Source organism: Miscanthus floridulus, chromosome 1, assembly GCF_019320115.1.
Source record: "Miscanthus floridulus cultivar M001 chromosome 1, ASM1932011v1, whole genome shotgun sequence".
NCBI classification, from domain to species: domain Eukaryota; kingdom Viridiplantae; phylum Streptophyta; class Magnoliopsida; order Poales; family Poaceae; genus Miscanthus; species Miscanthus floridulus.
In genome coordinates this window covers 28,187,294-28,213,950 of record NC_089580.1, presented here as the reverse complement: position 1 = coordinate 28,213,950, position 26,657 = coordinate 28,187,294, and the positions used below count along the sequence as shown (strand labels likewise).

The 26,657-nt window shown below is 41.8% G+C and overlaps 4 protein-coding genes across 8 annotated transcripts; 2 read left to right on the top strand and 2 right to left on the bottom strand.

The window, feature by feature from the left end:
• The first annotated feature begins 1,305 nt into the window (after positions 1-1,305).
• On the top strand, positions 1,306-5,731 carry LOC136469807 (uncharacterized). 4 transcript variants are annotated; one of them, XR_010761863.1, is made up of 7 exons: positions 1,306-1,821; positions 2,036-2,887; positions 3,069-3,154; positions 3,704-3,838; positions 3,941-4,372; positions 4,582-4,704; positions 4,839-5,728. XR_010761863.1 is itself a non-coding variant. In XM_066467917.1 (5 exons), exons 1-5 carry the CDS (start codon positions 1,537-1,539, stop codon positions 4,104-4,106), a joined length of 1,524 nt encoding a protein of 507 aa, XP_066324014.1. In that variant the 5' UTR covers positions 1,306-1,536; the 3' UTR covers positions 4,107-5,731. The 4 variants fall into 4 exon arrangements, 1 of the variants encoding a protein (XP_066324014.1); XR_010761864.1 differs by having other exon boundaries at positions 4,462-5,731; XR_010761862.1 differs by having other exon boundaries at positions 4,582-5,729.
• A 426-nt stretch (positions 5,732-6,157) lies between these two features.
• Positions 6,158-10,266, top strand: LOC136476875 (probable prolyl 4-hydroxylase 9). Its single transcript, XM_066474849.1, has 8 exons — positions 6,158-6,526; positions 6,632-6,745; positions 7,715-7,872; positions 8,196-8,298; positions 9,089-9,184; positions 9,441-9,506; positions 9,577-9,696; positions 9,997-10,266. Exons 1-8 carry the CDS (start codon positions 6,380-6,382, stop codon positions 10,075-10,077), a joined length of 885 nt encoding a protein of 294 aa, XP_066330946.1. The 5' UTR covers positions 6,158-6,379; the 3' UTR covers positions 10,078-10,266.
• A 2,001-nt stretch (positions 10,267-12,267) lies between these two features.
• On the bottom strand, positions 12,268-17,940 carry LOC136476866 (casein kinase II subunit alpha-2-like). Its single transcript, XM_066474841.1, has 10 exons — positions 17,610-17,940; positions 16,242-16,371; positions 15,876-16,070; positions 15,136-15,293; positions 14,595-14,685; positions 14,407-14,472; positions 13,461-13,543; positions 13,321-13,384; positions 13,172-13,240; positions 12,268-12,717 (listed from the first exon to the last, which is right to left on the bottom strand). The coding sequence occupies exons 1-10, from the start codon at positions 17,846-17,848 to the stop codon at positions 12,658-12,660; spliced, it is 1,155 nt and encodes a 384-aa protein (XP_066330938.1). The 5' UTR covers positions 17,849-17,940; the 3' UTR covers positions 12,268-12,657.
• A 3,739-nt stretch (positions 17,941-21,679) lies between these two features.
• LOC136476853 (uncharacterized) lies at positions 21,680-23,101 on the bottom strand. Of its 2 annotated transcripts, none has more exons than XM_066474831.1 (3): positions 23,009-23,101; positions 22,535-22,657; positions 21,680-22,455 (listed from the first exon to the last, which is right to left on the bottom strand). In XM_066474831.1, exons 2-3 carry the CDS (start codon positions 22,619-22,621, stop codon positions 21,880-21,882), a joined length of 663 nt encoding a protein of 220 aa, XP_066330928.1. In that variant the 5' UTR covers positions 22,622-22,657; positions 23,009-23,101; the 3' UTR covers positions 21,680-21,879. The 2 variants fall into 2 exon arrangements, with proteins under 2 accessions (XP_066330928.1, XP_066330920.1); XM_066474823.1 differs by lacking the exon at positions 23,009-23,101 and adding an exon at positions 22,877-22,964.
• Positions 23,102-26,657: the final 3,556 nt, after the last annotated feature.

Here is a 26,657-nt window from a genome sequence, read left to right as displayed (position 1 = left end):
TCAATTCCAGGGAGTAGCCGGCAGCAAAGCGTGGTATGGCTCGCATTTTTCTTTTCCTCGTTTCTCTTGTCTCTAAGCGGCTGCAGATGACATGGGCCGCACACGTGCTCCGGCGAACCTACTGCAGAGCGCTTTCGTACCGTGCACAAAGCTGTACGTGGATTCTTGTCTCTGCCGGCAGCGGCTGAGATAAGGCAACCGGCGAAACAAATCTGAATACAATAGTGCTATCTATGGCTAGCTATCCAGTATATCCATAGCGGGAATACAGGATGTGGTCTTGTGGAAGGCTCGTGGCCTCGTGCGGAAGTTTTTTTTTCGTGAGAAATGCTATCCAACAATGTCTTACAACACTCAATTTCTCTCTTCTTCTTCTTTAAATCCAGTGACTTTCCCTCTCTTCTTACGGCCATGGTGAAGACATGGTGCAAGAGTGTCTTGCAAACCGCATTCGCAGTGTGCGCTACGTCGGGTTTCGACCTAGGCCTGCTAATGGGTAGGGCTTCACATGTCTTTTAAGGCGGGTTCTAAAATACTACTGTACGTGTATGTGGATGAGGGAAAACGAGTTTTACGAGTTTGTGAGGTACTACTGATGAAGTGTAACATGGTGGAGTAGATTTCTGACATATATGAATTTCGGCAGGTTAGAAAGTCCTCGGCAATCGTTCTCGTGCCATCACACTTCGATGGAGCAAGGGTAATCAGCCTATTCGTTTGGATGTGGCTTTGTAAATTTTCAGCCAGAACAGTATTTTTCTCTCACACAAACCAGCTAGCAGTACTTCTTCACAAACCAACAACGATACGAACCAGCCAATCGAACAGGCTAAATATCGTGCGACGCAACAAACAATGTGTGTTCCCACACAAGCCTAGTGTTCTGCTAGGGTTCAGGTGTCGAACTCAGACATGTGGCCAGCAAGATGGCTTCATTTTAGTTTGATAGACTCGGCGCATTTGTTTTCCTATAATTCTATTACGTCTCCTATACGGTATTGATATTGCTTACACAAGAAATTTATGGTCGTTGTACATAATAGACAAATGATGATGTTCGATCATGCAGCATGCACGCGGTAGGAGTGGAGCTAAAACAGATTTGAACGGGGTATGTTTTGCATTGTACTCCTAGGTGGATAGATCTTTACTGACTTTTACTGTCGTGGTGCTTTTTTTTGTGACTTTTACTGTCGTGGTGCTTAGCCTCTACATATGACATAGCTCCGTCTCATTTTTAAAAATATAAAAAACTGGCCCGACTGGAGATAACACATCAACCTTTAGGCCCGTTAGCGACCCAAGTATAAAGTTGGGCCGGTCCGTGAAGACAGCTGCGTAAAGGAACCAGGCGCATCTCTTTGAGGCCTCCACGTCATCGCCTTCTGAGGGCGTCTCCCTCCCTCAGTCCCTCGCGCAGGCGCAGGCTCTCCTCCATCCACCACCGCATTGGAAGGCCGTTGCATCAGTGCCTACGTCACTCGGGCCCACTCCACAGATCCACGGAAGCAGCAGCGGCAGTCGGCAGCAAACTCAATGGCGCTTCGCGCCGTGGAGCTCCGGCGAATCCTCCTCCCGCGCATCGGCGGCGGCGAGGCGGCTCTTCCTCCTCTCACGTGGCGCAGCCGGCCGGCGAGCACCTCCGCCCCGGCGGACGAGGAGCTCGCGGGGAAGAGCGCCTACGAGGTTCTCGGGGTTGGGGAGACCAGTTCCAGCGCCGAGATCAAGGCCTCCTTCCATCGCCTAGCCAAAGAGACCCACCCAGACGTCGCCGCGGCTGCTGGTTCCCGACGGTTCCTTCAGATCCTCGCCGCCTACGAGGTATCTAATTAAACTAAGCTGACAGGTTTTTTCTCCGATGATAGGCATTCTATTTTACCATGAACCCACTGATAACTGATTAGTGATTATGAGTGAAGCGATGAATAATTGTTTGAGTTTTCATTATTGAGGATGCGATTGAATTTTTTTATGTTCACAAATCTGGGTGAACAAAATTTGCTCCAGCTCTAATTAGCAGGCTTTTGTATTGCAGATTTTGTCAGATTCACAGAGAAGGGCTCATTATGATAGCTACCTGCGATCGAAGAGGCGAGTTGTGCAGAAACATCCCAGGCCATCTCAGTTCGTGTACCCAAGTGGTTCAGGCTCAGGCATTGTGGTACCTCGAGAGAGCAATGTCGTTGAATGGCTGAAATGGTACAGGCTTACCATTGATGACATAGTTACCAAGAAGAGGGTTGCCACTGGCTCTGGTTATTTTGATAGGCTCGAAAGCGAACTGTACACAGCAATCCATGCTGCATACTATGGCCCTGATGTCGACTCCATGGATGTCCTTCCTGATTGCTTTGAAGCTGAGGAGAGGTCCGTCTATGAAACCTCTGAGCTATTACACCTTGTATCAGGTCGTGATCTATTTGGTATTGTTAGTGTAGCTGATAGTGTCAAAGAGCTGTCAGACGTTTCTCGTGAAAAACTAGCGCCCTCTGGTTTTAGATCTTCTGAATTTACTCCAAATGTTTCAAGAAATGTGAATAAGGATTCAATATCTATGAATCCTGTTGATATGAACAAGCAAGAGATGTGGCATGAAAATGATATTCCTTCATCAGATGCCTTCAAGGATATTGAGTTGCGGATATTTGGGAAATTAGTTGCTACTGCGACTAGGAGCCCCAAATGCGATTGCATTGACAAATCGGATGTGGAAGATCACATTCATGTGTATCTTGTTCCAAACGCAGATCTATCTGATTTAACACAAGGGAATCTTCTCCTGGGCACAATTACTGGGTTAGCCACCACTGGTCAGGAAGGATCTTGCTGTGTCTATGATGGTCACGGCATAAAGACACATGTCATAATGAAGCACCGGACATTGATGGTATGAACTATGAAAACATTCCTATACTATGCACATTATTTTTTCTACAAAATTTGCGTACATCATTCAAATACTCGTGCAAAATAAATGGTGCCTTTTGTTATATGACCACATGATGGTGCAACAGTAATATTTGGGCTTCTATAGTATTGAATTTTTGCTGCATGCATATGTTGCGCAGGTTAAACACATGCACTGGTATCAGGTTGGAGATAAAGTTTCACCGTGTGAGTGTCGATGTAGTAGGGCTCGGTTGCCACCTAGCAGGTATGCATAATTTACTATGCTGCTTGAGCGCCCATGCACGCAAATTAGTCATTCCAAACATGATTGAAATGATGATGAGGCAATGGTGTGAGTTAGGCCTTAAATTTGAAACCTTTAGGTTAAACAATTTAGAAGATCTGATGCTGCCCGACATTACTTTTATGTGCAACAGAAATATAGATGCCGTTTTGTTCAGCTACATATATGATTGGTAAGGACATGGAAGTAAATCTTTGTCCTTTCTAAATCTACCATTTTATGAAGTCAAAGCAAAATGAGTTATGATCCGAGACTTCCTTGTTATAGGACCAGAGTGGATGTCCTTGTCATTTGAAAAAATATGTATAATTGAGTAATAGATCAATCAGAAGTAGTATTCCGAACCATGAAAAACAACCCCTCTAGTTTTCCCTAGTCTTGAAGTAACCCAGCAAGTAATGCATGCTAAATTGCATCTGATACAAATTCATTTCAGGGCAAAAGACATGCCCAAATATCATTGTTGAAGACAACAGCAACCAGTCCTCTTATATAACTCCTCTTTCGCAGGTATTGGCTTTTTGAGCCTCGTTGTTACATGCATGATACTGGTGGATGGTATATCGAAACATTTGGGAGAGACAAGAAAGGGAGGACAATTCCATCTCAAAGACAGTGGGATGGTTTCAATGAACATTCTGAAAAGTAAGTTTCACAAGTGTTTTACTGACTAAAATTGGCTTGTTTGGTTGATATGCACAAGATCCAGAATACTTGTTAGCTCAGATCTTCAATCTGGAATTGCAGGAGATTGCATCCAGCAATGTATCTTGCTGCTCTGGCTTACAGATCTTTGGATCTTGAAGATGCTGGAAGAAGACAATGGAATGTGACTAGTTTCCTGCAATTGCCCTTATCTCATATTCGTCAGATGTTCAAAAAAATCATTAATGGGGAGAAGGGGTTGACATGAGGACACCATGACAATAATTGTTTGGGGAATTCATTATCTTGCTTTAACAATTAGACTGAACCTGTGGTGTCACACCTGACACCCCTTGCTGGTTCTGTTGAGCAGCGGCTTTTCAGTATGCCACTGTATAGTTAGACAATAATGCTCTTTCTTGAAAAGACAGCTGATAAGGACATCTTTCTGAGACTATTGACTGTTCTGCCCGTTTGATATAGAGCATGATATCAGGATTTGCAGAGCCTACGATAAATTATCTGACACTGTTGGTAAGATAGCTAGAACCCTACATTGCAATGTCTTTGACTTCAGTTTATGCATATTTCTTAGCTAACAGCGGCATGTAACTTACACATAGATGGCGCTATCCACCATTTTGGACATCTGGTATATGTTTATAAGAAACTAATATAATTCAATCCAAACCAACCGAACAACAACTGTGCTCTGTCATCTAAAAGTCTATTGCAATGTGCAGACTAAAGGAGTGTGTGAAGAACCAATTCATACTGATTTTACATTGGATCAATAAGAAGAGGTTACACCTGCTAAATTTGGGCATATAGGAAATGTTGTTGCCAAGCTGGCATCCCGTTTTCAGGTAGTGTGCAGTTCAAGTTCAGGACTACTTTCATGTTATCTGGTACTTCTTTGAGGGGTGGTTGTTATCCCTTTACACGAATGACTTAATAAGGCTTTGTCTATTTTGAAAAGTAACTCATTCTATACCTGCAGCTGTGTCTCGTCTCAGAAAGGTCTAGTTTGGAACTATCCTGCAGATAGATTGATTAACGATATGCACGTGCCCTTTTTTTATGAGTTGCCTACCTATGCTTGTTTGTGGTGACCCGGGCCTGTTTGGCAAGCTGGCTGCAGCTGCAACCAGCACAGGCAACAGTAAAGCAACCAGCGGCAGGAAGCGAGGAGTAGAAAAAGCCAGCAGCAGCAGCCGCGGCCCGTCGATGTTGCACTCTTAATTTTAACTATCTGCATTTCTTGGCTGCAAGTCTGCAACTAGAGGTCTGTTTGATCTGTTACCACCTGAAGGTGCGCTGTACCTCCAGTAATGTGTTAGCTATGGCTTTGGGAAACAATAACATATGAGGCTTTTAGCACTGCTTCGAGGAATCCGATCTGAGAAATTGAGTAATGGACCTGACAAAAATACAGGAGGGATGGAAAAGAATATAGTGAAACAAGAAACTTATTTATTTTATAAAGATCCCATTGATGTTGTTGAAGCATTTCCTTTGTAAGCATTTGAACAACTGAAACCTTCTGGTTATGACCTAGTTATCAGTCTTGCTAACCATACATTGACGCCGTTCGCTTCGTTGAAAAAATAAGCTGAAACACTGTTCCGGATGATTTGTTGCGAGAGAAAAACACTGTTCTGGTTGAAAAGACAAGCGAACAGGGCCATTGTCAGTTGATCTTTTTTTTTTTCATTAGCACTGCAGTAATTGGGCCTGGTTGTCTATGTAATATGAGCTATTTTTTATGGTACTCAGTTACCTATATACATACCAATGTCGGATACCAATTTCAACTGGTATTTGGCGTGTCCTCAGAAAATCTGCTGAAATACCTCGGACACATGTCGGATTCCAAATGACTGCTGTTGCACTTACGTTCCCATTGATGTTGATAAGTACAGTAGTTTGATGTTGCACTTACGTTCCCATTGATGTTGAATTTACCACCACGTAATAAACGAGCTGGTTCGTCTTGAGTTCATCCTACTTTATTAATTTTGATGAAATGATTCTATACTGCACGCTGATTATTACTTATAAGGGCTGAGATGGTGGTAGATTAATCTATTCCATTTCATCACAAATAAAAATAAGTGAAGGTTAGGAAGGTGATGGGCCATATTTCTTAGACCAACGGCTCTAAGGATTTAGCTCTTATATATTTTTTCACACTTTAACTTTTCCTCCTATTCCATTTCGAGCAAAAGAGAGAACTTATTCCACTCTCAACTGTGAAGCAAGTACGAGACGCAGCAGCAGTTGTAGACTTGTGTGCCCCTCCCGTCGACGATTGTGCCTGGGCCCACCATAACTGACTGCGTGTTCTTTACCGGCACGTGACGTCGCGCACCGGTCCCGTCTATCGAGTATTCGGTCCCACCCGTCAGTGCTCGGACACCTGACGAACAAATAAACTCGCTCCATTCAGAGATTCAGAGAAGACCCGCCTCCTCCCGTGACGCGACGCGAGCAACCTCTCCTCTCATCGCCGGATCGTCCTCGTCTCCGTCAGCGCGCGGAATGAAGGGAGGTGGCGCCATCAGGGCCGCCGGCGGAGGTGCCGGCGGCGCGGGTCTGATGCGAACGCGACTGCGGCTTCCCGTGGTGCTCCTCTCCTGCTCCCTCTTCTTCCTCGCCGGCTTCTTCGGCTCGCTGCTCTTCACCCAGGTACGCGACGGCGAGCCCCGTGCCACGCTCCGATTCGTAGCTGCCTTGTAGCGCCGCTCCTGATCTGGGTGGGCTGGCTGCGGTGCGGCGGGTGGCGCGGTGCAGGATCCGGAGGAGGCGGACATGCCGGTGCCGAGGGAGCGGCTGCTGGAGACGGCGTGGCCTGAGATGGCATACGGCGAGTCCGGCGAGGCTGCGCCGTCGTTAATCCCATACCAGGTGACGTCTTGTTCCGGTTCCATCTCCGCGAGGGGCGGTTGCCCCGTCTTCGCTTGCCCATTGTTTTGTCAAACATTCGGCGTGATGAGCATTGGTGCGGGCACGTGTGTTCGTGAATTCTAAGCTAGCTCATGATGAACTGCCTTTGGTGGTGGCATTCCTCGGTTGGTAGAATTCATCTTTTGGGTATTTGTTGTGAATGGTATCGTGCAGCGATCCATTTGGGGTGGAACTAACTTGTCAGTGTAATGTTTCCCCAATTTTGACTGTACCTTGTGGGCAGCGGTTTTGGTGTGATGCCCTGATAACTAGCATGTGATTGTGGCGGAGTTTGGGGGTCAGTTGCGTGCATGCAATTTTCGTGGCCTCGTGGTCTTGCGTGTTGGGAAGATTGATTAGCATTTCAAATTTAGCAGGCTTCCTGACATAAGAGGAAAATGCAGGAGGTGTGGGTGTTGTGGGACTTTCGTGGCACCCTCACCAATCACAGTTGTATCCCTGTTTCTGCCATCGTGCGGCTAATGTAGGTCCCTATTACTCAAGAACAGTTGTTGCAATGAATGGATGCAGCACATTTAGATTTTATTGTGTTTATGCATCGAACAATTCTGCAGAGTATCGGCTACATTGTGCATAATTTTTTAGGTATAGAATGGGTTGATTTGATATCGTGCGAACAATTTATACACCCTAGATTTCTCACCGTGACACAAGATACGCATCTGACTTCTGACATTTAGCTTATGGCTGTGCATCCTATATCCTGGCAGGCTGACACTACTTGTTTGCAGGGTAAGAATTCAATAATATCTTTAATTGTATTTCTTCTGTTACATAATACACCATGACCTCAGCTTCACTAGAAATTGCTGGGGGGGGGGGGGGGGGGGGGGGGGGGGTTCCATTTGTCATTATGTTCCTGAAATCTACCTGTGCTGTTTTAATAATGTATTCTGAACTCTTGAGCAGATTTTGAGCTGGCAGCCTCGTGCTTTGTACTTTCCACAATTTGCGACATCAGAACAGTGTGAAAATATAGTAAAAACTGCAAAGGAGAGACTGAAGCCATCAACATTAGCCCTGAGGAAAGGAGAAACCGCGGAGAGTACAAAAGGAATCAGGACAAGGTAACCTTAAAGTCCAAGAGTAAGTGCAGTAAAGGAATAACCAAATAGGCTGACAAATCAGTCCACATTTATTACTGCAGAGAGATTTTGCAGTAGCTTTTTCTGTGGATTGTACTTATGCTGCAATGAGCAATGCCATCTCAGAACTGCCTATTTTTAGGAGCATGTGTTGGATTATTAGTATTCTTGATCTTTAGAGTTTTCATGAACTATATTTTCAGACATTTTTATACCCAATTTGTCTTCCACACACAATCATGAAAATAACTAGCTTGTGGCATTATCTGGGCCTCATTGAACTGATGGATCCTTATGCCAAACAGTTCAGGAACATTCCTCAGTGCTAATGAAGACCCAACTAGAACCCTTGCAGAAATCGAGAAGAAGATTGCAAGGGCTACCATGTTACCCCGAAATCATGGGGAGGTACTACGTAATATTTGCACTTGTATACCATATTTTGTGGTTTAATTATTCCAAGTTTGGTCAGAGAATTGATTAGCTGTAGGAATCTACATGTGCCTCTTTCTCTCTTTTTTTCCTGTCCCCTTTTCTTGAACATTTTTTTTTGCGCTGATGAGAACCAGCACACTGGGGAACAAACCAACTCAATAGTTATAGTAAAAAAATAACAAGGGATGTAGTGATCTACAGGGAGAAAAATAATTATTAAACAATATAGTCCCAACCTAAAAGCCGAAGTTATAATCCATGTTAATTTATCATTTCTGCCAAGTGCTATCAATCTATCATGCATTGGCTGCTAAAGAAAAGTGCATTCAATCCTTCCATGGCATACTGGATTTCACTTGAAGTATAAGTTTTGCACCTATTGTAGTTTCCTGATTTGGTACTGGCATATGAAGTGTCGCTTAATAAAAATATGGTAGTGTTATCTTCCACAAATGCGAATATAACTTTGAAAGTAATCTTATTGTTCATTAGGATCTAACAGGAAGTTTCTATAGTGTCTGTGGTTTTAGATATAATCTTTGCAGTAACTTAATCTTTCTATTGCTACACATGTACTTGCCCCTTACATGGAATGAAGATCATATTGATATATGGATGATATATTCCTTTCCGCAAATTTTGAGCACCCCCATTGAAAAGGACAATGTTGGGGATCATTTAGAATCTATTAGAAAAGGGCATGAAAAAATGAGCATTTATAACGTTTCATTGATTAACTATTTGCTTTTACTGTATGTTGCAGCCATTTAATGTCCTGCGGTATAATATTGGACAAAGGTATGCTTCACATTATGACGCATTTGACCCAATCCAGTATGGTCCACAAAAAAGTCAAAGGGTATGTGGCAATTTGCTTGCTCCAGGCTAACTTCAGCATTTGTTGTGATGTGCGAACTGAATTACTTTGACTCTTTCAAGAACAAATGCAGTAGAAAATGCTAGTTATCAGTAACATTTTTCCTCCAGGGAATCCTACATCTGATATAACAAACATTTAGTACTTTAGTTTATACCTTAGGTTTGTGTTTGCTTTTGTCTTGAAATTATTCAATTAAACTGTGTAGCTAACGAGCTATTGAAATGCAATTTCCCAGGTGGCATCTTTCTTGCTTTATCTCACGGATGTCGAAGAAGGGGGAGAAACTATGTTCCCATACGAGGTGAGTGCAAAAAAATAATTTATATGTATTTTTGATAGCAGATTGTAATTAGTACTGTGCTGATTTACAGAATGGTAAGAATATGGATATAGGCTATGACTATGAGAAGTGCATTGGCCTAAAGGTAAAGCCAAGGAAGGGTGATGGACTCTTGTTTTACTCCCTTATGATAAATGGAACCATTGACCGGGTACGTGCTGGCCTATCAAAGTGGCCCTGTAGTTGTGTTTCCCGTTCTCTAAGTTGTACACGAAGTAGAACTCATGTTCGTTCTTTTATTCTAGAATATATACTACCTCTGTCCACAAATATAAGCATTCTTGCTATGCACCTGGACTTTTATATTTGTGAACGGAGGTAGTAAATTCTTTTCTTTACGAGGTAGATGTTAGATTTTGTGTGCGATGGAAATCAATTTAGAGTTACAAATGACAAGTCTGGACATTGGATCGTTTATGCTGCTAACTTGCGTTTGCACATGCTGTCGCAGACTTCACTTCATGGTAGCTGCCCCGTCATCAAGGGCGAGAAATGGGTCGCCACAAAATGGATCAGAGACAATATAGTTTAGAAATCGAAAGGCTCAGGGGGTCATGTGTCCCTCAAAATAGATCAAGCGCATATATACTGGCCATTTACTTTAGTATTTGTTCAATTACCGTGGACGGTTGAACCAACGGAAGGAAAGTGTAACCAATCTATTTGCATCTTGTCAATATATAGTGCTACAACTTACAAGTGGGCAAGTGGCATTCCATGATGTCTTTCCTTTTCCTTGTTCGTGCTGTATTGCCATGCCGTCCCTTCGGCACATAAACAGTAGAAACATTCGATTGCATTGCGGCTGGAAAGTGAAAATGATGAGACTACGACGTTGAAGCGCTACCAAGTACCAGGTGTTTGATCAAACTAGATCCCCGAACTATTTATTGCTTGCAAGGATGGTCCACAAACTACTAGCTGGTTCACTCAAATTCAAACTCTCCAGTGGTAGGCCAATATCAATTGGGGGAATTCTTCGTGTGCCATTAAAAAAGATCGCAATGCCTTGTGTGTCCCTGAAAAAGTTCAGCGGTCTTCAACTGCAGGTGTGAAAAGTTGAAAATACCATTAAGTTTAAATATGTCATTAATTTTTTTTTGAGTATCTTAACGACTTCTAATGAAAAAATTCAAAACTAGAAAGTTGTAGATCTCGTCAAGATCTATAATTTTCATATAAAAATTATTTTCATTTAATTTCATAAAAAAATATGATTTTTCTAAGATATATTAATCATATCAAATCATATTTTTTGCGGAATTAAATGAAGATAATTTTTATATAAAAATTATAGATCTCGTCTAGTTTTGAGTTTTTTATTTGAAGTCGTTAAGATTCTCAAAAAAATAATGACATATTTAGACTTAAGGGTGTTATTGACTTTTCACACCTGCAGTTTGACGGCGTTAGAGCCCAAACTGACGGCAGTGGCATGGAGGGCACAAAAAAAGTTGGAGCAGTGGCGCTGAAGACCGCTGAACTTTTCCAGAGGTACACAGGGCATTGCGATCTTTTTTAATGGCACACAACGAATTCCCCCATATCAATGGGGATGTCATGGGAGTTTTATGCACATTAAACAGAGAGGAAGGGAGAATTTCCCTAGCTTGCCGTGTTACAAGATAACATTTGATCCGATCTGTACAAACGGCTACAAAGTTCATCTAGCACATTTGATCACAGCAGAAAACATAATTAAATGCTACAAGCCTTTGAAATAGTGAAACAAGGTTGTTTCATGTTCTAGTTTTAGACTAGTAGTATTGGAAACCATGACATGAAGCGTTGCATTGAGACTGGCCTTATTTAGGTTCCCGAACTATGCATATAACCTCTCTAGTGTTATTTTAAATCGCCTAGCTATTAATTTGCATTTATAATGATAATGAGTGGTTTGCATATATGGATGGCCACCCGAGATTCAAACCTCTCGTGTTATTTAAGTTCCCGAACTATTATTTGCATGTATGTATAATCATTCAAGATTCAAACCTCAAGTTGTTAAGTTTCCTAACTATTATTTTGCATATATAATGAGTGGTTCCCTCAATGTTCAAACCTCTCTAATCAGTGGTGATATCTTTACTTAACATACACATGGCAGCAATGCGTTCTCAATCCCTAAGAAGTCAAAGGTACTCAACTTTGACTAAATACATAATTAGTATCATTAGATGAACCGTTAAATCTTTTTTTATAATAAACTTATTTGGAGATACAAATGTTCTTAATAGTTTTTACAAATCTAATCAAACTTAAAAACTTTGACCAACACTAATGGGGTCCAAAATGACACTTGTCGCATCAGCGTTGGGTTACACAAGAATACAAGATATAATATAATATAATATATATATATATATATATATATATATATATATATATATATATATATATATATATATATATATATATATACCCAATAAAAAAACGTACAAAATCTAATGGGGCCCAAACTCATCGTCTAAAATGGGCAAATAGCCACGCTGCTTTGCTCGTCCAAGATATGGAAGTTAATGACACCACCTTTGCTTGTCCAAGATATGGGAATTAATGTCACCGCCTAAACAAGTTAAGGGTCAGCGGTGCACTTACAGTCTATATAAATAGGTTCAAGGACCAGCGGTGCTCTTGTACTGGAGTAAATCGTAAAACATTTGAGAGCTCAACCTTTCATTCGATGCAACACATATTTTCATCTGTGAGATCCACAAAAGTATTTCATCGAAATGACTATCACCCGAAATATAAATAAGAATCATACATACATGATAGCACACCATAATACAAGCAGTATGCTTAGCTTAGGGTTGTATTGTACTCTTCACTTTGTCTAAAGATCACATACGATTCCATATCCCATCACAGGAGATGATATGAATCTCATCGCATTCAAGCACAACCTGCAGGTTTAAAGCTACAGTCCCAAGATTAAAGACAATAATAACAAGCTCTGCCAAGGTTGCCCACATGATGCGACTTATACTATTTGATTCACTGCCATGGAGTCATGGCCCAGATTCCTGGAGCGAGATGCTTGCTGAACATGATTTTAGCCTATGATGTTCAGGAATTAGCAACGACTCCATTGCGAGGGTGTAGACCATGATTATTGTGGTCTCGACCTACTGTTCTCCACAGCTCTGACTTGGAGGAAGTAGGGATGTGCCTACATTTATTCATGTGTCGAGTCATTAATGCAACAAATCTAAGTATCATTTATAAGAAACCTTATTCTTTTAAAACTTGACGATAGGAAATTGTTCATTGAAAGCCAGGTGAGACTGAGCATCAAATATCTAGTAACATGCATGCAAATTGATGTGGTACAAAATATTACTCGCACTATTTTTGTAAAAATGGCATCAAGATTATTGGATTAAAATGTCGAAGTTCAGAATATTTTACTGAAAAAACAATAAAGTATGAGTGAACACACATTAAGCGCAGCTTATAAACACCTAAAACACGAATGTGATTGCAACGTAAAATTACTGCAAGTTAACAAATGACAGTACATTTAGTTAACCAATTATAATGCAACACGGTGTGATAATGTGTGACAGGACAGATCTAAATAGCAACACCATTATCTGCAAAGGTAGCTTATCTGTCTGGCTTACCATAGCTTCACGTGCAGTAAGCCTATCTTGGTGATCATAGCGCAGAAGCTTATCGAGAAAATCAATGGCCTATAAATATACACAGAATCATACTGAGCAATAACCATTTACAGTAGAAATAACAGAAATACCAAGCGCTAATAACAAACCTCAGGCGATACTAGATGTTGGTTATCAGCATTGATGAACTTCGCCCAGGGTTTTCTACTATGCCTGCATATGATATACACGGAAGGGTTATAATCCATCTAAACAAAAGGATCCAACATCTCAAGGAATGGAAATTTACCTTCCAACAAGAGCTTCAAGTTGAGGGTCCAGCTCAATGTGATACTTGTTCAGATAAGCATTCAGCCCATCTGTTCCAAGGACCTGAAAAATAATGGGAGGGTGACAGAATTAGATACTGCACCAGACTGTCTTGTGTTTAATGTCTCACGCCTATTGCTGCATATCAGATAAGCATCAAATAAACAAGCACAGCAAGCTCTTTAGAACTTCCTGAGGATTTTTCAGTTATCCGTAGTCTAAGTACACACAAATCGGTGACTTGCTATCTATGAGCTCAGGCAGATGCTGAGTGCTGCATTAAGCATGAGGTACACTATATTAACATTATAGCTTTGCAATATTAAGATCTGGTGCAAAGACTCCATATCACATTACGCAGGCCAAAGGAAACAAGAGACCAGTTACTAACTTGCTATAAACATGCAGACATGACTTGGCTGTGAGTTTAATTTCAATGTTTCAAAGTTCAACAGTGATTAAATCAGGTAAGTGCCATCTACAACAAACAATACACGCTTCATGTTGAGATAGAGTAGGAGTTGATCTGGTGCTGTATCGTTTATCTGCTACGGACCTTTAACTGAACTCATTTCTATGATGGCAGGTTGTTCCATAAGCTTTATCCAACTTTGATATGGATAATTATATCACATAAATCACATACGGAACACATAATAAACCTACAAACATACCGAACACGGGTGCAGTTTCATCAGGTGAAAAAAGTGATCATATACTTTCTTACAGAACATCAACTACTAAGGAACAGTTGATAATTATAATAGCAAAAGAACAGAGTGTAACATCAGAGAAGAAAAATGCATATAATTTGAACCCTTAGTTCTAAACAAACAGTCAAACCACGGATTGCATACTAAGGTTCATACCAAAACATCTACTTTATCCCAGAAACATGTGGAATGAACAATCAAACTAATGCTTACCTTTGCAATCTTCACAAGTTGGTCATGGTTGTCATGGCCATAAAAGAATGGTTCCTTGCGAAATATCTGCAGCCATCAGTCAGCAATCATATTAAAAAATGAGTTACCAACCACCAACTGACAAAATGTTTGTGTGATTGTGTCCAATAGTATTAACATAAGGACAGCATTTTTACAGTCATACATACCATTCCAGCAAACATGCAACCAAGACTCCACATGTCCAAAGAATAATCATAGTCTTGTAAATCAACAAGGAGTTCAGGACCCTTGAAATACCTGAATCAAAGTGGGAAAATATGCCCAGGTCAGATGTAAAAAAGAAAGCATGGACCAATATTGAGAATTAGATGTGATTTGTTAATTCATACAAATAAATTGCAGCGCATAAGGATATCATGCTAGCATAGAAGTATACAGAGTGATTATAGTGGGCTTTTACGTCATTCACTTGATTTGCTTGTTCTTAAGATTCATTAACTTTATTACTTAACTTTCAGAACTATAATCACATAGAAGCGAACTCAAATCAATTGAGTCTCTATGCTATGTTGCTTCTAGACTCTAGAATAACAGATCTACATCCAAACAAAAAAATGCAAACTAAACAAGCTCTGCTCTTAACATGTTATATTTCAAAAATGCAAGTGATTAGAAGGATGGAATTCAATCTAAGTACAATTAAGAGAAGCATAGGTAAACAAGCTGTTCAGTCATGTCTCAACCTACCTCGATGCAACACGGACATTGTATTCCTTGCCTGGATGGTAGAACTCAGCTAAGCCCCAGTCTATCAAGCGAAGTTTCCGAAGCTCGTGATCTATCATTACATTATGGGGCTTGACATCTCGATGCATGATACCTTGAGAATGGCAGTAATCTAGAGCCTGGAATTAAAAGAAATAATTATCACATAACAAGTAGTAAGTTGAAATAGGGACAGACAGCCACAAGATCTAAAGCACATTGGAGCTCTTTTTTTTCTCGAACATGCAGGAGAGCTACATATACATTGGTGTTCTCACTTCATACTCAAAATAAAGCAGATCTTCAAAACACAAAAGTGTGAGTATGTTAAAAAAAGCTATTTTTCAGAAGAAAAACAGTAGAAACATGAAATACTGAATCAGATACTCAGATTCTTAAACATTAAATTCGTGCTTATCAACGATATATTGTCAACAGCATTGCAACAAATTTACAACTCCATAAGATGGTGTTTTCAGAAATCCATGGACATACAACACATGCAAGTGTGTAACTGTGAAACATTCATGGGCAGAGATCAGAGATAAGAGAGAGGAAGAATTTCAAGCAATCAGATTGATTCAAACTAGGGTATACTACATGAAAACTGTGTCTAGAGGCTTAGCCAAATAAGAAAAAAACTACTTGAAACTATTTCCAGAAGAAAGATAATGTAATGTCTAAATGACAAAGTGTCAAATAATTCAGATGGCAACCGTTACCTTGAGTAGTTCATATATGTAGTAGCGGATGTCATAATCCGTCAATGTGGGGTACAAAACTTTGAAGTCCGTGTTGTTGACAAATTCAAATATCAAACTGGGAGTCTTTGAATGCTGATCTCTGACAATATCAAGCAACTTCACAATGTTTGGACCTCCACAGAGATTCTGAAGTATTTTGATCTCCCTTTTGATCTGCCAAAACATACGAAGGGTATGTTAAGAGACCCACCATGGAAATGACTATTTTCATAAGCAGTAACTCTTCAGCATTCAACACCTATCACTAAAACTGTGAGATCACTAGAAAAGAGAATGAGCAAGGAAAACTGTTGCAAAGAACAGCCAGAATATTCCTTTAAGTACCTTCTTTTTCTTGACTGGCTTAAGGATCTTAATGATGCATTTCTCATTATTGTTAACATTGATGCCTTCAAAGACCTCACTATATTTACCTCTTCCAACTTTCCTGACAACTTCATAGTCATCCTGCTCACTGGTCAAAGAGATACACAATGGTTAGGGAAACATTACTTCAAAAGATATACAGAACTTGTAATATGCTAACAGATGCTCTGAAAATATTGAGTGCTCCGGAAATATTGATAGAAGAATTAAACAGACCAAAAAGATGGATTTAAATGATCGTTATTAGAGTTTGGAGAATAGAAATTGAATCTGTACTGTCCGTGCAAGTTCCATGGATAAGACCTGCATTCTAAACTAAAATTGCTGAAATAAAAGTTTTTTTTTTTTCCTAAAGTTCTCCACAAGTATCATAAGAAAGAAGACAGCGAATAAGTAGCCACCTCTTTCAGTTTTTTTTTATCAAGAAGACACTACAGTAATACTTCACCACAAACTAGGAAAACCATTTGCAAGAACTGTAGCCCATTACATACTCAAATAAAGTTCTGCACCAAGAGAAAAATAGTTCACTTCCTTGGTGTCACTAAACAGAAAAGTGCTTCCAATAAGTCTCAGATCTCAACTACCTACTCAATGCCATGGTGTAGATGATTTCCAGTAGGAATGGGACAATAAGCTACATGTTTTTGGTAGTTGCTTAAGGTGTTACCGCATAAATTTGTGACATCCACAAACATTTAGTTACTGGAATTTGCATGTTTGGTGATCCACATGCCTCATACTCTCAATTTGGTGAAAAGTTCAGCTGTGCCTTAATTCTAAAAAGAAAAATATCTAAACCAGTCCTATCACCAAGAATCAACAGATGCGCTGTTACATTTAATACACTTTTTTACGGGTCAATACACAATAATTGCAACCTCGAAACACAAGGAACTATTTAGCCATATCATAACAAAGGCTAAAAGGAACATGCACCTTAACCAACCAGGCAAAATAGCAAAAGAATTAAATTGTCCTGATAGAGATAAACACCATGCCACCAGTACACGGTTGACACTGAAAAAACCTGGGTTATGTTGCAGCTACATAAGAAGTCACTTCAGTTTTCAAAATTATGGGCACTATTGTGATATTGCATATCTTATGCTCCTAACAAAACGATTATACAGCCCTAACTGTACCCAGATAAAAAGATTATGCTGCTCACCCAGGCCATCTAGCCAAGATGATCCAAAAACAGCCAAGCAGGCCAGCCAATACTAACGATCTCACCTAATCCCCCGCACAATCAACCGAAGCTTAAACTCGAACGTGCAAACTGCGCCAAATGGTGTCAGAATGTGACGTGATGTAAGCGCTTACCCCCATTGGACGGTGAGCGCCTCGTAGTCCCAGTACTCCTTGGGGCGCAGGACGTTGACGTCGGTGTAGACCCTCGCCTTCGACATGAGGGGCCTGGATCCCGCGGGGGGCGGGGCGGCGGCGCGTGGACGAGGGAGGGCGAGGAAGGAGGACGCGAGCGCCGCTACGACGACGGCAGCCGCGGCGGCGGGCTTGGCGATGCCGGTAGGCAGGCGGTTCCAAGGGGGCGCACCGATCATGCAGCGCCCATCGCTGGCGGCGAGGCGAGGCGGGCGGGGCGGGGCGGGCTAGGGTTTCGGCGGGCGGAAGTGGGGAGGGAGAAGAGGGAGGAGGTGGAGATAAGGATGGCAACGGTTCGGGTTTGGTGCGGATATCCGCGGGTTTCGGGTTCTGCGGGTTCGGATTTGGGGATGGTTTTTCACCCACGGTTTTCAGGTTCGGGGCCCCGAAACCAATCGGGTTCGGTTTCGGGTTTGGTTTTTCACCCGTGGATATCCGATGGATATCCGAAATAAATCATTTGGAATTAAAACTCATGTTTTATAATATACTAATAATAATTTGTTTACTTAGATTATTAAATTTATTTAAAGTTGACTCATGAAAATATTTATTATTTGTTATCTCTTGTTTATACATGTGAATATGTGTATATATATTCGCGGGTTTCGGGTATCCATTCGGGTTTCGGGTATCCGTTCGGGTTTCGGGTATCCGCGGGTTTGGTTTTGGTGATGGATTTCCACCCGAATCGGTTTTCGGGGCGGGTTCGGGTTTCGATTTCGGGTTTCGGTTTTGGGTGCACGGAGACTCCACCCGATCCGAACCCGACCCGTTGCCATCCTTAGGTGGAGACGAATCTCTCGTCGGGCTTTGGCCTTGTTTAGTTGCCAAAAACTTGGAAGCGTAAAGTTGGTAAAATGTAGTGTAGTGTTTCGTTTATATTTAGTAATAATTATCCAATCGTTGACTAATTAGACTCAAAATATTCGTCTCGTAAAGTACAATCAAATTGTGTAGTTAGTTTTTAATTTCGTCTACTTTTAGTATTTTATGCATGTACCGTAAATTTAATGTGACGAGAAATTTTCTTTTTGCATAGTGTCGAGTTAACAAGGCCAAATGTTTAGGGCGCGTTTAGTTCCGAAAATTTTTGGCTTTTGGCTACTGTAGCACTTTCGTTTGTATTTGGCAAAAGTTGTTCAATTATGGACTATTTAGGCTTAAAAGATTCGTCTCACGATTTCTCGACTAACTGTGTAATTAGTTTTTTTTTCGTCTACATTTAGTACTCCATACATGTGTCGCAATATTTGATGTGACGGGGAATCTTGAAAATTTTTTGTTTTTGGCTTGCATCTAAACAGGCCTTAATTAGCGTGGCTGCATTTGGATACCGTGCCTGTTCGGGAGGCCGTATCGTATTGTGGATTATTTATTGCTGGCTAGTTTGGTGTGAAAGAAAAATACTATTCCCAACTAGAAATTTACGATCATTTACGAGGCGAAGGGACTGGAATCTGCTGGCTTTTCGTCGCTATAGGTGTGGATTGTTCGCTGACGTGGGCCCGCTCCTTTCCCTCGGAAGACGCTTTCATACAAAAAAAAAAAAAGCTGCAAGATGCAAGTGAATCCTGCCCCATTGCAGGGTCGTGCTGTACTGGGCGTCTGGACTGTCCATTTGAACATCTAGATTTGAGATGTTTCTTCTTGACTTGAATCTGAATTCCTGCTAAACACGTCCTAAAGAAGACGAGCTCGCACACCACCGAGTATATTGTAGTTGTAGCTAAGCCCACCCATTAATAAGTCATTAACATATGAAAGAGTTTTCCTAAGCCAATACCTCCGGTTTAAAATGTAAGTTGTCTTAATTTTATCTTAAATCAACATTCCACGACTTTTAACCAAATTTAAAATTTACACAAATATCTACGACATCAAATTAGTTTTATTAAATCTACCATAAAATATTTTGACACTGCATTTACTTGATACTATAGATGTTAATATATTTTTTATAAACTTAAGTAAAAAAAGTGGCTTATGATAAAATTTGAACAACTTATCACACTATAAAAGAGTGAGTTTTTTGAGGGGCTCTTCTTCTATAATGACCGTTCAATCTACACGCCGTACTATATGAGTTATCCGTCATCTGTGATCTTACATGTAAGATGTAAGACTCGTAATCTTCATAATCTCTCCCATAATCACAAGGTTCCTTATTCTTTTTTCTTTCCGTGAACTCAAGATTTTTTTCCCGCGAACTCAAGCACAGACGTTTTTTATTTCGTTTTTGTTGCGTTCTCTTTTTCCGGTAAAACTCCCACCGACGTTTTTTAATTTCCTTTTTTTTAGTTCTTTTTTTCCCGTACAACCCTCGTACAGATCCGTGAGGCAAAATCAAATTCATTATTTTCCCAAAAAAAAACTCACGATCATCCGAAACTCCAATTATGTTCCTTTTTGTGGTTTTTTTTTCAGAAATACTATACAACACACATGTGTTTTAGAGAAAAAAAACACATTGATTTTTTTAAACGAGGAGCGAGCGTCTGACGGTAGGAACGAATTGGTTGGTGCGGCAGAGTAAACGCCGACTTGACATTGCCTGGAGAGGAGAGCTCCGGTACCGGCACGCTCGTCTTGTGGGAAAGGCGCGAGACTGGGGAGATGGGCAGCAAGCCCGGTGTCCGCCAGGGATTCGGCTCCAGTAGCCTCTCCTCCTCCTCGCTGTGATTTGTCCTTCTATAAAAAAAATTATTTCATGTGATCTGTGGATACGTGATCTTGTTATTTGTGATTGTCTAGAGATAGAAGAAGGCTGGAGGCTAGAGGTAGAAGGAGGGTAGAGGCTGTTAGATCTTAATTCTATAGTGAAAAAAATTCATATGTTGAAACTACATAAAACACATAGTTATTGAGTAGACAAACTTTTTTTTTTCTCTCCGTGACTGGTACGTTTTTCTGGTCGGACGACGGCACCTTAATGGACTCGGTATCTATCCGGAAAAGAAAACAAGAATAGGAGGAAATATATAAGACGAGAAGCTCGTGCGAGGTGCGACATATATGCATGTAGGTACGTAAAAGTCAAAGTGCAGCGATATATGCAGCTGAGGCATCCTAGTGAACAAACGATATGAACCTTGTTCTATGCGATCTGATCAAATTGGTCAAATACTTGCCATCTACCTTTATTGTATATCGACAATTCAATTAACATTTCCATTACATTTCAAATAGTTTTTAGAAACATATGCGTGTCGCACGTGCATATTTGCTAGTATTTTGAAATAAACTAGTGTTTTTACATGCTTTTGTCGGTAAGTGGCCAAGATTTCAGGGTTAAGAATATGAGACATTCAATTAAACACCTTCAAATTTGCAACAGGTCGGGTTTTTTTTTTGTTCATTTCTTTAATTTAGAGATAAATGCATCTTAGGTCTATTAACTTGTTTGATTTTGTCATTTAGGTCCACCAACTCTGAAAACTGTATGTTTGGATCCATGAATTTTTAGGCCTCCTTTGAAATGGAGAAAACTTTTCTATTTATATGTTTTTTCCTATAAAAATAAACTGATTTCTACGAAATCCCCGTACAATTCCTGTGTTCGAAAGAGGCCTTAAAGTTGTTCACCGTAAGTTTGTACCCCTTGAATAGGTCCAACGTGATAGTCCATATAGGGTGGCATGTGGGTCACCTGAAACTGCACGTGCCACGCAGACTGATGATATGGATTGTCATGTTGGGTCTATTCCACAAACGAAAGAGTATAGACTACAATGAACTATTTAAAAAGTTTATGAACTCAAATATGTAGTTTTAGAGCTGATGAATGTGAATGACACGTTTTAAAGGGCAGTGGACCTATGATGTATTTATCTCTTTAATTTACTTGATCTGTAAAAATTATCAGAAAGTTCGTTTTTCCTTTTCTAGTGAACTCTTGCAGTATCACGGATTCACGGCCGTCGATGAGAATGTAGAAGCTAACACTTGCAGATTGCAGTAGGCAGAAAGGCAGCACACAGTGACACAGCTCCGTCTGAAAAGCCCCCACATTCTCCTTATGCTTTGGAAGACTCTCCTACATATTCTCCTGAACAATCAGTAAATTATTGATTTCTAGACTTAATCCATCACTAAACCTGAACACACAGAAAGCATTCAACTGAAGAACAGTAGCAAGTCAACACCCTGACACTACAAGCAGCAACTAACACATGCGACGTGCTCTTGCTTCCTCTCATGTCTCATCGCGTCATGCCATCTTGAGGCTGAGCCAGTGGAACAGCAGCGGCGGCGGCGGCAGCACCCCGACGCCGTCCTCCACCTGCACCACGTCCAGCTCGGTCGCCTGCCTCCTCTTGTGATACGGCGTGCCGCGCGCCTGGCGCCACTCACGGCCGGAGACGGTGAGCACGTCGGACTCCGTGGACGACGACGAGAGGCTCTCCCCACCGGACGGGTACTCGCCGTACCTCTTCTTGGCCCCGCCCCCACCCACGGCGAGCGTGAGCTCCAGCTCCGCGTCGTCGTCGGTTTCCTCCGCTTCGTCGTCCTCCTCCTCCTCCGCGCTCCGCACGTACTCGACGACTGGCGCCACGACGTCGAGGCTGAGAGCGGTGCGCGGCGTCGGCGTCGCTGCTGCGACGTGTCCGCCGCGGCCGCGAGCGGCGTAGCGGTGCTCATAGGCACACATGCCGAGAGCTCCTATGTTGTACTCGGTGCAGCTGCCGTTCGGCGAGGTGGACAGGTTCCTCTGGCTCTTGAGCTCCCGTTTGAGGTCTCGCATCAGAAGCTTCTGAATCCTGTATAAGCGATGCAGCTCGTGAACCTGTGGCATCAGAGAAGAAGATGTCGATCAGTGTCTGAAGGCTAGTAGCTCCAAACGCTGGAAACCTCTTTGAGCTTACTTGCTGTCTGAAAGTCTCTTCATGTTTCAGCATGGCCATCTTCAGCGTGTCTTTATCGCAGTGCCTGAATGCTTGCTCCATGGGCATTGTGAGAGTAGTGCTTGTCACTCTATCTCTTCCAACCTGCAATGAAGTGAATTTAAGCAAGGGTTGATTACTATACAACTATAAGAATGGAAGTTTCTGAACTGGAATCGAGAAATGCAACATTACATTCAGAAGGAAGGAAAGAAAGAGAGAAGACAACGATATAAGGCTAAAATCTGCCTAGCAGTTTTCTGAAAATAGAAGGCTGAAATCATTGTGACTGTTATTTGAATGTGTCATCCAAAATATGCTTACTACAGTGAGAAGGCTAGGTAAGCCTGAAAGCATCTCACTCCTAACTTCCAGAGCTTCAGAATGATTGAAAGGAGCATTGAAGCTTGATGAGCAAATCAGAGTGGAATCAAAAGGAAGGAGTTCATTCCTCACCTAGTGTAACTGGTACCCGTGGATGTCAGAGAAGTGACTCACAAACTGTATCCTACTGAGCTCTAACTACTACTTGGCGCTTGCCACTCTCAGTTTCTGATCATTGTATGGCTCCAAAGGCCACAGGCTTTCCCTTATATACACATCCATCTCCACTCCACTCCACTCCACAACACAAGCAGAGCAAGCATGCAGTGCAGCTCCTGCCTCTCTCTGTCTCTCTGAACCGCTTCTCTCTAGACTCTGAAGAGAAGAGCAGCAGGAGACAAGACACAAATGATGTAAGATTCCTTTCACGGTGGCCGTATTTTTAACTAGGCATGCCGAAGCCGAACGATAAAAGCATACATCACTGTGACCCTGTTCTTGCAGAGGTTCACTCCTACAGGGTTAAGAAATGGACCACCGCCTAAATTACATGTGCCTTTGAGTAATCATTCGGCCGTAATAGAAAATTACTGTAAAAGAATGTCTGGTAAAAAAGGGTGATGAATGCAAGCTTTTGGAGCCAAATGTAAGGTGAAAGATAAGCTTTTGGACGACAGCAATACGTCAGTGGACCTCTATTCTTTCAATGTGTATACAATGCGTCAACAGCAGCTTTAAATCATTTTACACCGGACAGTCCTTTTTTCTCTACCGTCGCACCTATTTTCATTTCGAAGTTAGGGTTTTGGTAGGTACAGCAGGGGACGCTCCAGGATACCATCATCATGATCCAAGTGATAGAACAAGAGTTTTTTACCGTCATCATGTTCTTTCAACTGAAGCGGTTAATATGTTCTGTTAGATAAAAGGAAGCTGTTAACATGTCAAGCTCAGATAATTGGATGTGAAAATGCCTACTAATCAGACACATGGGATCAGGGCATGAAATACAGTATTAGCCGAGTGATGAAGATGTTCTTCTCAGTGCACGCCAGATTGACTCCGGTTCGACTGCTTTTATTTTAAGCAGATCATAATGATGCAAGAAACAGTCCTGAAACATTTTGATATGCTACATGGTGTACAAATTCCCCATTCATGGACCAGTCAGTGCTCATTATCATGCATGATTTGGGGGCAAGGACTGAGTACTCTCCTTCTGGTCAGTGCAGTGCAGTGCTCTGTGGGAGGGCCAGGCCCCGGGCCGGCAAATTTTTCACATTCCCCGTCACATCGAATCTTTAGACGCATGTATAAAGTATTAAATATAAATAAAAAATAAAACTAATTACACAGTTTAGACGAAATCCACGAGATGAATCTTTTAAGCCTAATTAGACTATGATTGAACACTATTTGCCAAATAACAACGAAAATGCTACAGTGTCCATTTTGCCAAAAATTTTGGAACTAAACTGGCCCCAAGTGGTCCAGTCCAGCCACTGCCGTTCTTCCTGTTCCTCCGTCCTCACTCCTCAGTCCCCACTCCCCAGACCCCAAGCGTGAGGTACACTCCTACCCTAGCTAATTGCACTGGGAAGCTAGTTATAATCTAGTGTTAGCAGAAGGAAATGGGTGCTGAACGAGACAAATTGTGTGTTAAAAAGGACTAACCCACACCAAAAGTGGCTTTCCTCCATCATGTCACTCACGCAGTCACGCTCCACAGGCCACAGGTGCCTAGATCGAGGAGAGAGCCATGCCCAAGTGCGGTTCCAAGAAAAGATGAGCTGAAAGGGCAGCACCATGCAAGAGCCTGTGTCCTGTGGAGCAAGTAAACAATGCCCCAGATGAGTAGTGATCACTCCAGCTGTTTTATATATATGCTGTGATATGCATACAGTAGCAACTAGCTAGCAAGCAGGCTTCACCCAATTGGTTAGCAGATGAGTAGTGGCCACACCTGCAGAAAGATGCATAACACTATGGGTTAATTAACAGATGCAAACCTTGCTAATGTTTGTTCACTTCTGGTTCTGGAACCCAGAGCAGCAGGGTAGGGTTACAAATAGTCTTTTCAATCAGCGGCGCTGTGGAGCGTGGGGAACGGGGTGGAAGAACGGAGGGCGAGGCGGCCGACAGCCGCGCACGCGCTGCCGCGGGAGGGAGGAGCAGCCGGGCCAGGTGGCGGGACCCGCAGCGTCGTTGGGCCCACATGGTATCAGCGGCCCATTGGCCCGGCCCGGTCGTCCTGGGCCACTGCAGATTCTCAGTGACATCTTGTGGTGCTACTTCGTGTGGCTTGCGGTCTTGCGGAGACTGAGCATGATAAGTAATAAATCCTCTAGGAAAAACAAAACTGTATGCTGATAATAAAAAGATTACTGTATATGATAAGAGAACTGTAGAACTAAGAAACTATCTATACGGTTTTATCTATATATCTAATGGAGTATTAAAAATAGTATTGTTCATCTCTCACTCTTCTAACCTTCTTAGTTGGTCAATTTTTCTTCAGTTCATATGCCCCTCGCTCTCACACCTCTTTTTCCCTCGACCCATCGTTCCTTACTCCATTCTTTTCGCTCTCACGGGTGGCAAACATATACCCACAACATGAATTCAAGGTCTAGGTGGTAAACGTAGACCTGTGAGAAGGGCCGAGTAGAATGTATCCTCCTCCAACATGGTGTTGGTTATAATTTAGAGCAGCAAAGACACTGTTGGTGTTGCTCAACCTGAGCCTGTGCCGTGTTGCATGCGTCCACACGTAGTTTGCCTTCCACTTTTTTTTTAATTCACGACAAGTGCATACAATAGCCACTCATTGGGCTGAGGCAATCATCAATTAATTTACCATATTGAATCAATTAAATCTTTATTATATTTAGCATTTATTATGAACCTTAAATTTTATCTTATTAAGTTGAAATATGGTCGGCCAAACCCAATTAAATCTGACAAAAATAACTAGCTCATTATTGATGTGCTCTAACTCATGTGACCCTGTAAAATTGTACTACAACGTACGAGTATGTTTGCTAGTAGATATTATGAAAAATAAAACGCACTGTATGTATCTTGCTTGAAGTGGAGACGAACAAACATGCCAGTGAGCGCACGCTAATCTCCTATATAATACTAGGTATTTACTAGCATTATCCACTACAGCTACTATAGAGGATCCATCATGGCGACAAGCTTTGACTGAAAAAAAAAAAAAGCTGTGGAATGGAAAATGGAAGGTTGACAAGCTTAAAGAAGGGATCAAAAGGAACAAAACGGCAGAAAGTTTGTGGAACGGGGTGAAAGCCGCTGTCATGTTGTGTCGATCTTCCGTGTCCTTTCGCCGTAACATATCCCTTCGCGAGGAAACAAGTAGTCACTTTGGCACGCAATAGCCGGGCACGAAAGGCTCCCTCGCTTTTTACGTGCTGCTATCTCATGAATTCAGTGCGCCGTTCATCAAGCACGAGCTTGCACGCATAGTTCCTCCGCTATGGGGTTATTACTAGAACTTGGAATCGCCATCTCTGGACAAGCTTGCTCGACCGGTCGCTGAAAAGGCAGTAGAGCTTCAACAAATTAAGCAATGCACTAGTTTCAGTTTGGGATAGACTAGTGGTGACACTCCAAAACTTAGTGGTAGTGACTTCATTTAATTTGGCATCTCACGATGAGGTTACACCATATCATATACCCCTACTACTGAAGTGCTGACAGTGTCACAGCATATACAGCATTGCATTGACACCATCTCTGTAAGACTCTAATACATGGA

Bases quoted from the DNA above. Each gene is read 5' to 3' on its own strand.
- LOC136476866 (XM_066474841.1), bottom strand. From the start codon at position 17,848: ATGATCGGTGCGCCCCCTTGGAACCGCCTGCCTACCGGCATCGCCAAG. The intron at 14,473-14,594 runs GTATGTATGACT...TGATGGCTGCAG, and splicing joins GTTGCATGTTTGCTGGAATG to ATATTTCGCAAGGAACCATT. The intron at 13,241-13,320 runs GTTTGTTATTAG...GTATATTTATAG, and splicing joins AACATCTAGTATCGCCTGAG to GCCATTGATTTTCTCGATAA.
- LOC136476875 (XM_066474849.1), top strand. From the start codon at position 6,380: ATGAAGGGAGGTGGCGCCATCAGGGCCGCCGGCGGAGGTGCCGGCGGC. The intron at 6,746-7,714 runs GTGACGTCTTGT...ACTCTTGAGCAG, and splicing joins CGTCGTTAATCCCATACCAG to ATTTTGAGCTGGCAGCCTCG. The intron at 9,697-9,996 runs GTACGTGCTGGC...ATGCTGTCGCAG, and splicing joins TAAATGGAACCATTGACCGG to ACTTCACTTCATGGTAGCTG.
- LOC136469807 (XM_066467917.1), top strand. From the start codon at position 1,537: ATGGCGCTTCGCGCCGTGGAGCTCCGGCGAATCCTCCTCCCGCGCATC. The intron at 2,888-3,068 runs GTATGAACTATG...TATGTTGCGCAG, and splicing joins TGAAGCACCGGACATTGATG to GTTAAACACATGCACTGGTA. The intron at 3,155-3,703 runs GTATGCATAATT...CCTCTTTCGCAG, and splicing joins GCTCGGTTGCCACCTAGCAG to GTATTGGCTTTTTGAGCCTC.
- LOC136476853 (XM_066474823.1), bottom strand. From the start codon at position 22,909: ATGCTTTCAGGCTTACCTAGCCTTCTCACTGTA. The intron at 22,658-22,876 runs GTAAGCATATTT...ACTTCATTGCAG, and splicing joins TACCTAGCCTTCTCACTGTA to GTTGGAAGAGATAGAGTGAC. The intron at 22,456-22,534 runs GTAAGCTCAAAG...CTGATGCCACAG, and splicing joins AAGAGACTTTCAGACAGCAA to GTTCACGAGCTGCATCGCTT.